This window comes from Poecilia reticulata, linkage group LG23 (genome assembly GCF_000633615.1).
Source record: "Poecilia reticulata strain Guanapo linkage group LG23, Guppy_female_1.0+MT, whole genome shotgun sequence".
Lineage (NCBI taxonomy): Eukaryota > Metazoa > Chordata > Actinopteri > Cyprinodontiformes > Poeciliidae > Poecilia > Poecilia reticulata.
This window is the reverse complement of record NC_024353.1, coordinates 9,815,061-9,828,755: the sequence shown is the minus strand read 5'-3', so window position 1 is coordinate 9,828,755 and position 13,695 is coordinate 9,815,061. Positions and strand designations below refer to the sequence as shown.

General features: G+C 40.6%; 1 protein-coding gene across 2 annotated transcripts; it reads right to left on the bottom strand.

The window, feature by feature from the left end:
* Window positions 1–1,925: 1,925 nt before the first annotated feature.
* On the bottom strand, window positions 1,926–8,065 carry sapcd1 (suppressor APC domain containing 1). 2 transcript variants are annotated; one of them, XM_008401099.2, is made up of 5 exons: window positions 6,993–8,065; window positions 6,186–6,894; window positions 3,160–3,327; window positions 2,229–2,375; window positions 1,926–2,138 (listed from the first exon to the last, which is right to left on the bottom strand). In XM_008401099.2, exons 2-5 carry the CDS (start codon window positions 6,282–6,284, stop codon window positions 2,049–2,051), a joined length of 504 nt encoding a protein of 167 aa, XP_008399321.1. In that variant the 5' UTR covers window positions 6,285–6,894; window positions 6,993–8,065; the 3' UTR covers window positions 1,926–2,048. The 2 variants fall into 2 exon arrangements, with proteins under 2 accessions (XP_008399321.1, XP_017158364.1); XM_017302875.1 differs by having other exon boundaries at window positions 6,186–8,065.
* Between the last annotated feature and the right edge of the window lie 5,630 nt (window positions 8,066–13,695).

The following is a 13,695-nucleotide window of genomic DNA, read 5'->3' as shown; positions in this document are numbered from 1 at the left end:
GGGCAGGATTTACGTGTGCTTTTTATCTGGCAATAAATTACTTCTAGTCAGAAATAGTGAACAATAACTGCTAAAATACATTTCATAAAAACAATTATTTTCTTGATTTTGCTATTTTTTAACACCGTATTTATGATTCAGGATATTTAAATGGACCAAATGGATGCGACTCATCATCTTTGCTTGAATTAAATTTTTTTCTTTGTTTTTTTTGTTTTGTTCTGGGTTTTTTTGTTGTTGTTTTGGCACTAAGAGCAAACCAACATTGTTTGAAATGATGGGACTGCATATAAATCCTTGTGGTGAAATCTTAATCCAACACTGGCAAAAAAAACAAAAAAACTATACCTGTTCAATTTCTCCACATTTTGTGAATTTAGTGTGTTAATATCAATATTATGTGATAGACCATCTCTATCTCTCACTCTCTCTTTCGGGTTGGTGTGGCCTTGAAAGGTGAACCTCTGAAGATTGACCTGCATTTAGCTCCATATTCTCCTTTCCGATTCTCACTGGTGCCAAACCCACCAATTTTTTTTTTTTGAAAGAGTAAACAAAACCTTTAATACAAGTAAAAGGGATTAGGAAAGACCAGCAGAGTGCAGCTCAGATGAACCGTGCTGCTATGGAACAGCGGCATTGACAGCCTCGAAGCGTGACGATCCGTCACCAAAGGTGTTTGGCAGCACTGTGTACAAATTAGACCCGATAATTAGCTGAGTGCTGGTAGCCCCAGGCTTGATGGTTCAGCGGCGCTCTGAAGACCGAAAGCGTGAAGGCAAGCCTCCGTCATAATGGATGTTTTTCTTTCTGGATGTGCAATAAGCTGATTGTAATCGGGTTCCTGCCCCGATTTCTTGCAGGAGGCACTTCTTTTACATTGCATAGTTTGAGCAGGAGTATTTGGTTTAGTTTTTGGATCGAGTTATGTCACAGAGTGTACAAAAAAAAAAAGAAAAAAAGATTAATCAAAGTGGTCTTCTCATGCTTGTACAGTCAGAGTACAGCAGCGGCGATCTGATCAACCTATCCAAACAGAGGCGGGGACAGAGGGCCACCATAGGCCTTGATGTCAACAAACACTCAGGGAAGATGAGAATTTGATGGAAAAATGTCGATATGAAAAGCTAAAAATAAAACAGTCAGGTCTGTGCATGGAGGTACTGTCGAAATGGGCAAACACATGCCGACTCTGATCAGGTAGTAAAGGTAGTAAACAATACAACCTTCTTTTCCTGTGTGCACAAAGCTACAGTTGTGCTACGCACGACAGAAAATTCCTGCAAATGTTAAAGATGACTGCGTGCGATAAGGTTTTATCGGTTGCTGTTAGATCAGCGTGGGACCACCAGAGGAGGTTCCTGCGACGTGTCCGGACAGGGAGCCCTCATGTGGGCACGGAAACGGAAGAACCGGGACACAAAATGATGCAGGGTGCTCTCTACACCTCAGGTAAACAAAAGAAAAACAGTAGGCCTACACCAGTTTGGTGATACCGTGTACTAAAAATGACTGAGTATCATCTGCAAAGAAGGTAATTTTATTAACCACCCTCCCTTCAACCCGAAACTACATGAGTGGGGAGCAAGGTTGAAAAGAACTGAGATTATACTGAAGACATCACAGGAACACAGGATGGCTATGATGAGATCAATAAACACTATAAATAACAGAGCTAAGTGGGGAAAATACAGAAATAACTCAAAACACAAGATCCAAAATACAGAAGTCAGGAAAAGGTAAATCACAAAGGCAGCTAGATCATGAGAAACTGCTGTAAAAGATTTCATACTGCAGGGTTTGGCTTTCATAAACTATGAGTGACTCACTGGTGAATTTTGCCAACAACATGTCAGACAAGTTGCTTGAAACCCCGTTGGTCAATCTTATAATGTTGAAAAGAACACCAGCAAAAAAAGATTAGATAGAATTTATAGCAATTTATTCATTTAAATATACATTTATATATTTACAAATGACTAAGTGTTGCACACTGAGCCGCTCTGGGAGCCGACAGTGTGCGGATCATCACATTTGAATTCAGGCACTCAGCAAAAGTGCAGATCCTCCAGCTCGTCAAGGAGAGCCTCCTTTTCCAGCTGCAACACGGAGATCCGACGGTTCTTCTCGCTCACTTTCTACGAGAGAATTTATTTTTAACTTGGTGTGAGGGCATGGACAGAGGAATTGAGAGGAATAAGCTAAAACTTATTCAGCTTTATATTTACCTGAGTCAGTACCGTGTTTCGCCAGCGGAGGTCGCTGTCCGCCAGTGTATCACAGAGGCAAGGATTGCTGCTGACGTTGGGTTCACTCATTATAGAGCCGAGGGAGCCGTTAACTCGCTGGATGTGCGTGGGGAGGCAGGACCGGGCCTACAGAGAAACAAACACTTAACCACAATTAAAGAGGATAGACCTGATAATGTAAACGATGTAGTTATGAAATAATTAGTGAACGTTTTGGATGATATGGGTTCCTAAATGCAAACTTGCACAATTAAGTTTGTTTTGATGCAACATCATGGCTTCCAAACTTGATTTCTCTAATCTTGAAAAGCTGTCTAGCTAGCTAGCTAACTATTCATTTAGCTATCTGGCTAACTTGGATAGTTAGCTATCTGGCTAACTATCCAAGTTACACTTTCAACATGAGGTTTTTGTAGTAGTCCAGAAGCTTTTGGTGGATGTTTTTGCTGATTATGCAAAACATTTTATTTTATTAAGTTCTGTTATTTCTTAACAGATTTTAATTGGTTTACTTGTTTTTAAAGCATGCTATGTACATTTTTAAAAGGATTAAAAAGTTTGACCTGCTTGAGTCAAAGAAGCAGAATCTCAGAACACACAAATGTCTATAAGTTTCAGCCATAAACCTGTTGATCTTAAGTTAAGCCATAAGAGTTTAGAGATAGTCCCTCATCATTGTTTTATTAATTTTTTCAGTGCTAGTTCAGCTCAATAGTTGTCTCATCTGATCAAGACATTTGGGCTTGTTCATGTGGGCAGCTGGACAAGCCCGGTGAAAGTTGGTGATAGTTTTTGTTTTTCTAACAGACCTTCTTTCCAATGCTGTACATGAAACGAAAAATAAATGTCCAGTTCATTCTCAGGCCGACTCATCCACTGTTTGTCTTCTCAACGGCGCATGACGCTGTACCTCTGCTGCACGTTTGTGGTAAGCACCGGTGCTGTATCTGGTCTCGGTGCACCGCAGGGCCCTGTTCTCCTCGAGCCGCTGGAAGTACCACAGCCGACCCTTCTCCAGAACCTCCAGACCCGACCACAGGGCATCCTTCTCCTTTTCCAGGTCCTTCATCCGCTTAATCTGAGTAGAAAAATAAAAATAAAAATGTAGAAACTCTTCATTTGGGCAGCTATTTTACTGCAAATTACATGAATATTAATCAGAACCACTATTATTCTTACTTCCATTGGAGAGTTTGGTAGAAATAGATTAAAATATATATCACAAGAAAATAATGAAGTGATGTACAACACATTGAGGCCACTTTAATATTTAAAATGTAATTAAAACTATGATGAAACAGAAAAACTTCAGAAAATATGGACAATAGTAACAATGTAAGCACATCTGAAAATATTAATCGAGTCTCCCTAACTGTACAGAAGGCTAAACGAGGAACTGTGCAGAACAAACTGGACATGTGGGGATTTGTCACTCAGACAAATTCAGCCAAAATGGAAATACTGACTGATAGCAGGAAAAAAATAAATAAACATGACGAATCATCAGAATCAGGAACATATCAGTCGCCTCAAAGAAGGGCTGTAAATTTGTAGGCAAAAAAACAAGCAAACATAAAACTGTTTATTAAATTAGATTTTAGGAATATTAATATAATTGTTGACGCAAAGTCAAAATCCTCTTGTAATTTTGGCATGGTGAAAAGCCAAAACTTTCAACTTTTCCTTTCAGTCCAGAGTTTATAGGAGCAATAACATGTTACATTGTGGACTCGGATCTAAAGGAGCAAAATTACAGGCTCAGAATGTACCAGAAAAATAAGAATCAAAGATTTTACCATGATTATCACGTGTGAGGGACATCCCACAAGTGATAGATAATAAAGTTTTTACATATGTAGACAAACATCAATCACGCTCTGAACAACCATATGCAAAAAACCTTCATCATGACGTCACATCGCGTTAAAATGTTTTATTTCATAGATTTGGCTCCAGGCGCACATGCTGATGTGTTTATGGACACACACATAAAAAAAAAGATCAATGGAGGTTTCAAGGACAGTTCGCTGTCGGCCACTGTGGTCCCATAATGACAGCAGTGTGTTTTTGCTCCAAACAATCGATACATAACTTTTTAGGTTTTGCCAATGTTCTGTCATTTTCCTAATGGATTAAATTTGTGTCCTAATCATGCTTCAGGGTCCAGCATTAGGTTAGAGGAGATAGTAATAAATGAAAACCCAATGGATTCATAGTTTATATGAGACTGAACGTCTTGGGAAACCCCTAAAATACAAATTGTTTTCTTCCAAAAAATACAACCAAAGTGATAAAAATGTCCAAGCCCTTTAAATCCTCGGGGCCCAGGGCCAATGCCGTTGCCATAACAGTTGCTAGAGTCCATCCCTGTCTGGACTGGGTCCAAAATCTTAGCGTTCGCCAGCTTTTCAAACCAGTTCCTAACAAGAAAAGCAAGTGTTACTAACCTAAAGTAACTGGGAGAGTTTTAGGGTGTTTTCTGTACTGCAACAAGTTCAACTTGAATCCTCCCAGAGAGGAGGACCCACATGCAGCAACAAGGACGTGGACGACTGAGCAGTAAAGCTAGTGTGAAGCTAACGCTAGCACCTAGTCGCTAACTTGACATCAAATTTCTAGGTGTTGTTACTCTCATTTAAAAGTCTCTCCTAGAGGCTAGCCAAAACTAGTGTTAGTTGAAAGCTAAAAAGATTAGCATGCTACTATCAAGTGTAAATGCAGCGTTACAGAGAAGCTAGCTGAACATGAGAAGTTCTTATTTATTACATATAGGTAATAAATAAGATTCATGAGAGTTCATTAAGTGTATAATGTCAATGACAAGCTTCAAAAATGGCAACAGGCTTATTTTCTTTGATGGTATAGAGGACTTTCTAATTTTAGCAAAGGTAATATGAAGCTAACTATCACACAAAGCTAACCAGCTTGAGCAGTCAAAACGATTCCTTTCTAGCCAACTCTTCCATATCTACGTTTAGCTTATTTGTATGTTTTAAGTACATAGATTTGAAAACACTGAAGACACCAATCAGAAGAGAAATATAGAGGAACGATTTGAAGAAGTTTCCAGAAGATTTTGAAGCAGACAACACTACTGGACTTTGAAAAAAAATAAATCTGACACATTCTTTCTCTCATTATTGTGACATTTAGCAAATAAAAACTATTTTAGTAATTCTAGCTAATCTAAAACAAGAGCAATTTGACTTCAGCTAGCCAGAAGAAAATGCTTACTTTTCTTTTTATGCTGTGTCAATGACAAGAAACTTCTGGTTTCAGCTGTATCTATTTCATGTGTTGTTGAATCTCTTTGAATCAGGGCATGGGGTGCTGCTTTTTGAAATCCTAGCCTACTTCATGTCGTCAGACAGGTGCTATTCAAGTGATTTCTTGATTCTATAGTTCAAGCAATGATCCGACCTGGGTGTGGCTAGTAAAGCTGATCCAAAACAATGTGACTAATTACAATTAATTCATAATTTAGCAGTAAAATGATTTTAATTTGACAACTTTGCATCATATAAAAACTGCATTTAGCATTTTCTAAGATTATATTTGTCTGATATTACAACTTGCTCTTTACAGATTTCCTTAACAGGAGTGAAACTTTTCCAAAATACTATAAATAGCTAAAAAAAAAAATGCATTCACAGAAGTTATGGATCCATAATCTGCACCCTATATGAGTTTAAAGGCGAACTAACACCTTGTAGTCACTCTTGAAGCGTACGTGAGAGGCGCTTCTACAGAAAGACATATACTTAGATAATATGTGCTAAATTTTAAGCTTTGAGGAAAGGTCGAGAAAATGTACCGCAGCCAAATACATCAACCCTGTGACACTTTTATGGACTCCGGAGGAAGTAAATTGTGATCTAGTTATCATGTCTGACCATAAAACACACACGGAGACAACATACACAAACACGAACTCACCCATAGGTAGAAGCGAAGGGCCTCCTGGCTGTGAAGGCTGGTCCTCAGTGGGATGATGACAACGGCGTAGGAGCCAGAGGCGGAGAGACGGCAGGCCATGGAGAGGAGGTCACGAACTGAGGGCTACCCCATACGGCTGCCTGCACTGTTGACAACAAACCACTGAGCTACACTGGTTTGCTTCAGAGAAAGAGTGAGTGTGTGTTTGTTTGAGAGACACACACACAGAGAGAAAGAGAGAGAGAGAGAGAGAGAGAGAGAGAAAGAGAGAGAGAGAGGGGAAAGAAGCAGAACGACTGACAGGCACCATGGTGCCCCGAGGGTGAGGTAAATTCCTCATGTCACTGCTATGACTGGCACATCAACAGGGTGGAGAGCGCCCGAGCGAATGCAACAGAAAACACAACAGTATAAAAAAATATAAAAATGAGAGCAGGAAACGTGAAAGGTGGCAGATTTTTAAGGGTGTGGACTGGTGTGTTTTGGAGCTCAGTGTCACTCCTGGATTTAAATCAAAACTCCACTGAGGCTGGAAAACGACTCTGCGTCTCTTGTATCCGTCTTCTTCTGTTTAAGGACTGGCAGACGTTTCCAAGTATCGCGTCAAGCATTCCCGCGTCGGTGCCGCAGAATGAAAACAGCACATGTAACTGGTTTCTTATTTTAATGCGCCTTCTGTCCCGACATGCTTCCAGGAATGCGACACAACCTGAGGAGAAAAAGGGTACAGAATAAAAAAATGTAGATACTGTATATGCTTCTATCGTTCTGGTTCTGAGTACAGAAAGTACATTAGATTTGGCTCACCTGCAATAACATCTGAGGATGAAACAACAGCAACAAAAAAACTGTTTTTTATTGGTGTCTGAAGTGAGATTTGACCAACAGTTTCCTAAACTCTTCATAGTCCATTAAGTCCATACTGTCCCGATAGCATGACACGGTTCCTGCAGATTTGTCCACTTCTCAAAGATGCTCTGTTGGAGTGAGATCTAGTGACTGTAGGGTTTGGACTACGGTGAACTCATTGCCATGTTCAAGCAAAATTAGCAATTTAAGGTAAGGAGCAACTAAAATATTTTATTTAATAATCTATTCGCATTAGTATGTAATCGCGGAATAACTTCAAAATAAGATCTGAAGAGTGTCAGTTCGTCGTGCTGTCTTGTGACGGACTGCCGACCTGTCCCTGTGTTCCCTGCTTCTCACCCATTGACCCCTGGAGAAAAGCACCAGCGCCCCCTGCTGGATGTGGATGTCAAGCTCAGTAGATGTTGATCGTTCTGCCTCTACAGCTGTACATCTGAAAATAGTTAAATGTTCCCTTGAAGCTTCATTATCTTCCAAATAAGCTGTGCATTCACCATTAAGTACGTTTAATCATACAGAGGTTGCGGTTGAGCCAGTTTCTATTGACAGTAAAAACAAGTTATCACATCTCTCTTTTTGCAGGGCGTTCCACTATTACACCCAATTTATTGGACATAAATTTTAATCGTCTCTAAAATTTTATAGGAAATTTTGGGTCCGTTGAAGCTGCAGCGCTGGTCGTCAACCAGCAGGGGGAGCAGTGAGTCTGCTTGTTGGAGGCAGCAAACTTCACAGCGGCTGTTTTCTAACGGGATGTAAAGGCAATGACTTCTGTGAAACACCAGGTGGCGCAACACAGTGACAACACGGTTGGGGTTTGGCAGTTTTAAAAACGGGTGTGGATGTAAATCAAAACAATTTTTCAAATAAATATTTCAACTTCACATTCAGAGGCTAATCATTTAAACTTATTGAAATCACCTTCACTGTTTGTTACATTACAGGTACCATTTTCTTTCCTTTATTTTATGGGGGCGGGGAGGAGGGGAACAGCAAATAGTCACATTTTATTCTACAAAAAAATAATAAAAATCTTTATGACTTTTGTAGAACTTCTTACAAGCTCAAATAGACTGAATCGCATCTACTCTTTTTTGCAAAACAGCTCAAGCACAGATTTTAAATCAAATTTACATCTAAACTTTGACTAGGCCATTCTAAGTTGTGAATGGGCTTTAATCTAAACCATTGCATTGGTTATAATGACCTTGCCTCTTAAGGGTCTTTTTCTTCATCGGGATGGTGGGATGTTCAATTAGAAAGGACACAGTTAAAGATATTTTAAAAAATGCTAATTGCTACTTATAAAGTACTTTAACGTACATTTAGTTTTCAAATTCTTTTAGGCTTGGTTTAACAAATTTACTCTGTTTTAAAAACAGGATTTGGGTTATCTTCTTCCAAGATGCCTCCTATATTTAGCAGAGTTTAATAAATTGAATAAAAGCTGATTTGGCTGCAACGACCTCAGTTTCTCAGTAAAAGTCTCTGGGTAGACATGACTCCGCTGATAAAAGTTTGATTCTAAAACGACAAACACTTATAAGTTCAAGTTTATCTGCATAAGCACATTTCAGCGACAAGGCAGTTCAAAGTTCTGCACGTCGTAAAAACATTGTTCAGTCACCGGTTGTGAAATAAGCGACACATTTTGACAAATGCCATCTTCAAAACCATCAAAGCACATCAAAGATCTTTAGCTTTGATTTAAAGGAAATCAGTGGTTCGGCTGCTTTGCAGTTTTCTGGAGGTTTGTTCCAGATTTGTGGTGCACTTTAACATTTTCGACTGCAAGAACATTAATCATTTTATTTTCAGTAAAAATAGAAAAAAAAGTTTCATAAATTTGGATCATTCTTGAACGACAGTTGGGCACCACATGAAAAAGTCAGTTCATGTGCCACAGATGGCCCCCAGGCCGCACGTTGGACACTCCTGCTATAGACTGCAGTTGGATTTTATTTTTTATTGGTCTATCAGAATAAAAGCGGCTAGATACAAAGATTTTGCAGAGGTTTTGGTTATAAGGAGACAGAATTTACTCCCTGCAGAGACGAGCGGCGCTCTGTGTCAGCATCCAGGGGATAGAGCCTGCAGGGGGAGACCCATGACTCTGTTACATCACGAGACGTGTGATCCCCCCTAAATCACGGCCTAAAGCTCCACGCGCTCATTGTTTCATCCACAACAGATTGTTGTGTCCCTATTTGGAAGCCCATTGCAGCTACTCCGAGTGGATTTTTCTGGACGGGTCAAATGATAAAACGAGTCTTTATGTAAATATTCCATCTCGTTCTGGCCGTTTCTGCTGCTGCTGCAGACGTGCAGCATGCAGATTTGGAGTAATTTTCCATTCTTGGGCCCATGCATAAAGAGGAAGTTACCTAAATATCACATTAAAGCGCGCGACTATATTTACAGCTTAGTAGTAGTGGTAGTAATCTGAACACACATCAGCAGAAGGGGGAAGGTTGTGATACAGGCGCTACAGTGAGACGCTTCCACTTCTACAACTTTGTGGCTAAAACTGGGGGGCCCCTTCGCTTCCTGCGTTACTCTTTCGTGCTTTATCACACACCTAATGCTTTTGCTTTCTCACCGCCACTACTCACACATACTTTTAATAACGGCTGCGAAAATACGTGGACGCGGATTTTGCAGCTCGGGCCACTCTAGAGAATCTCAGATCAACATTTTCAACACGTTGCGGCACAAACCGATGGGAAAACAACATTCTTCACGTTGTCTTTCATTGCAAAGTCTAACCAACCAAAGATAAATATCTGGTTATGAAATATTCACAAAATATGCAAAGGAAAATGCAAAATCTTTAATTCTACCAGCATAAAGTGGATGTTCTTTGATGAATGTTGCAGAGCATAAAAATAATTGATACTTTTGTAACTCAAAGTGTCAGTATCCCTCAGGCTAAACTATATAAATCCATCCCCAGGTATGTCTGACATACATGTCCATCAATACAATGCAAAGAAACAACATAGAGAACCACACATGGAGAGGCAGCATTCAGTTTTTACACACAGCAAATCTAGAACAAACTCCCAGAAAACTGCAAAACAGCTGAAACGCTGTTCTTTTAAATCAAGACTAAATGTAGAGTTGCCTTTGATTAACAGAGAATGGAACTCTGATCAATATATTTGATGTGAACTGATGATTTGACAAAATTTCATGATTACAAGCTTGTTTCTCAACTGGTGACTGTATGATGTGAAGCACTTTGAGATTGTTGCTGAAATGTGCTATACAAATAATCTTGAACTGAAAACGTTTTAAAGCCATCAACAAGTCCTATCACAATTCGGCCTTATTTATCACAGTTTTAGTTTTCATGTTGGCTCACAAAACGTGAAAACCTTCACAGTTTTCATCTTCCATGTGGTTTGTGTGAAGATCTTTCGCCTCCATATGTGACCTGATCCACTGCTGCAAACTTTAAATAAAAAAAAAACAACAACAAAAAAACAACACCATCGGCAACAAGAAGGATCCAAACACTGATCTAAAAAGTTCTCCTCCTGTGGTTTCGACTTATGGATCTGGACGCAACTGCGACAAATCCTCAATCTTGATCAGGACATTGGTGCAAAAAGAGATAAAAAGGTGTCAAGGAAAATGCATGGAGAATATCTGATTTGGCTCTAACTGAGCAGACAACCTTCACAAAAACAACACCATGGAGACTGCTGGGTCGCCGTGCAGGTAACATGATCACACACAAGAGAAGCCAGTCAGGCCACAAATGGAGTCCACTCCCCCCCCCATGCATGCCCTTCACCTTCCTTTTGCCTCTCTGTTGCACTGTCACGCACCGCTCAATAGGTCTTGGACAGATGCAAACCAGATGTTGCCCAGATGTAGATAAAGGGGAAAAAAACCCACCAACAAATCAGCTGGAGCAGGCCACTTCTCCTCAGCTGTGCAGAGAAGAAACAACCCAGAAGGAGCTGCTTGTGTTGACACACATGCATCTGTTTTGATGGAACTCCACACACACACACACACGCACACAAAAAAAACCTAGCGAACATCAGAGAGTGGAGGATTGTTTTCTGTTTTCCGTTCTCATTTTGGACTGCAGATAACAAGACAAATGCTTCTCAGGAGAAAAAACAAAGGATTGATTTACCCCTCCCACCTCCTCCTCCTTTTTCTCCCCACGCCCACAATCCAACTCTGCAAAAACAGTATTTCAGATAGCAATCGCCAACAGGAGAGGCTTCACGCGCAATGTGAGCGGCTCCGAAATCAGCACCTCAAACCGCTCGTGTGTGTGTGTGTGGCAAGAGAAACTGGAGCGTGTCTAACGTTTGATTCCAGCTATGATTTTCTGTTCCGCAACGGAAGGAAGAATCTGACCTGAAATTTAGCTTTTTGTCTTATTTCAATGGAAATGAGACAAAAAAAAGTTTATGAGACAAGTCAAGCTAACAGCTTTTGCTACTGCACAGTTTTTTGAGCGCAGCCAGGTGGAAGTGTTGCTCCTCGTAGGTTTCCCATCATTTTTTTGTTTCAAAATTTCAGATTTTACCAGAGTAAAATTCCTAGACGTCTCAGTCCATGTTTCATGTTCCACGTTCGACATGCTGAAGTCAAAACGACGCTGCTTTTGAAGTCGATCGAAAACCAAAAGACGGCGGCAGCTGAAGAGTTAAAACCTGCTTAGATTGTATTTTGGCATCCGTCCACCTTTTAATATTCCACTCCCTTGCTATGTTTTTCTTTTTTTTTTCAAAAGATTTCTATCGTTTAGATCCCAGAGCTAAATAGTGACGTAGTTTGAAAAAAGAAAAACAGTTTGCTCTCTCGCTCCTCCTGATCAAACTTTAATGTTTCAGATCCTTAAGCCAATTTTGAACGGTTGCTACAACATGAGCAAACACTCTTCTTTGGTTTGATTTCACTACATCCAGGCAGGACCAAGGAAACGGTCAAGTAGGATCTGTGTGAAGATCTAAAGAGATTCAGAAAAGCATACTGGAAGATCAACATGTTGGTGGTAGTGTGATGATCTGGGGTTGCTTTGCTGCTTCAGGACCTGGACAACCTGCTGTAATTGGTGGAACCACAAATTCTGGAAGGAAGGAAGGAAATACCATCGGCCATCTTGAGCTGAAATGCACTTAGGTTATGCAGCAGAAAGTCCGTTGTCTCCAAGTTTCTCATAAATGAAAGATAAAGATTTTGGTGTGCCAACTCAAAAGGTTTGGTTAAATGTGACCAAAATGCCGTGGTGCGATCTTAAAGGACACACACACACACACACACACACACACACACACACACACACACAGCTTCAGTGAGGTTGAAGTAAAGCAAATGGAGGTGGTCCAAAGTTCATTTGCTTGGGTAGATCTTTATCTGCAGGACGACTGATTTCATGGAGGCGAGGCGTCATTTTATATCCTTGCAGACATTTAATAACAATTACAAACTGCATCTTTCACATCAAATGTCAGAAAGCGTCTGAAATTGCTTATTTTCCACATTTCGCGTCGCATTTCTGCGTCTTTGCATTGTTTGCGTTTTGTCGTGGCGCGTTAGGAAACAAGGAGCTGACGTAAACAAGCTCTGGTCTTGCGGCGAGACTCTCTGCAGCGCTTCGCTTCCGCAGCTGAAGGGCAAGAGGAACGTGGAAACCCCCACGCCGCACCTGTGAACCAAAAACCTGCTCTCTGCTGTGATCCTTTTTGGTTTTTTTCTTCTTCTTCTTCTTCTTCTCCTTCCACTTCCTGCCGAGAGGAAACTGACTCACAGTACGTGTCAAGCGTCTTCCTGAGGTGAATTCAGCTCCAGATATCTTGCGGTGGCGGTTGAGGACTTTTGAGTCGCGCTTTTTCTCAAAACGGCTTTTTGGCAAAATTATGTCGATGATGCAGAAACGTGGAAAGGAACTAGGAAATTTAGCTCGATTAGATGTCAAATTTGGCCATTTATTCTCAGCAGGTCTTTGACTGGGCCATTCTAACTCTTTTATCCTTTGACTAGAAGAAGTAATGTGGGAAAACACAAGACCCACCATGACAGTTCCTACTGTTCGGAGCCGAGTCACATTGCGCTTGTGTGACTGTCGTTTTTTACGAGCATGCTAATGTATTCAGAAGTGGCAAAACAATGGACTTGATGACTGCGTAGCCACATGTAACACACAGCTCAGGATTAGGGATGAAAAGAGGGGTGGGGGGGGGGGAAGCCCACCAGAAACCTACGTAGCACAGTGGAGAACAAGAGGATTAGGCATTTAATATGCAACAACAAGCTGACTGTAAATACAGGTCAAAACAGCCTCATTAGGCTGCTCCACACACAGATTTGTGGAGCATTAGGAAGCAGGGGACACACACTATTTATTTTCATGAGAGAGGCTGAAAAACCCTGAATAATAAATCGTCTTCTCATGAGGGATTATGGCCCAAAAAACAAAACATGCATTGTTTCTTCTTGCTATACGTGCATAAAGTTTCTTTGGAACAACACAGAGCTCGCTGGATCTCCAGACGCTGAATAGAGTTGTCAGTATTTCTGGGTAAAAGTGAGGACTAGAGCTGCAGAGTGAGGGACGTTGTCTGGTTAGCGGGTCGCTCAGATGACTCAGATGGCTTCATAACGAGCATATAGT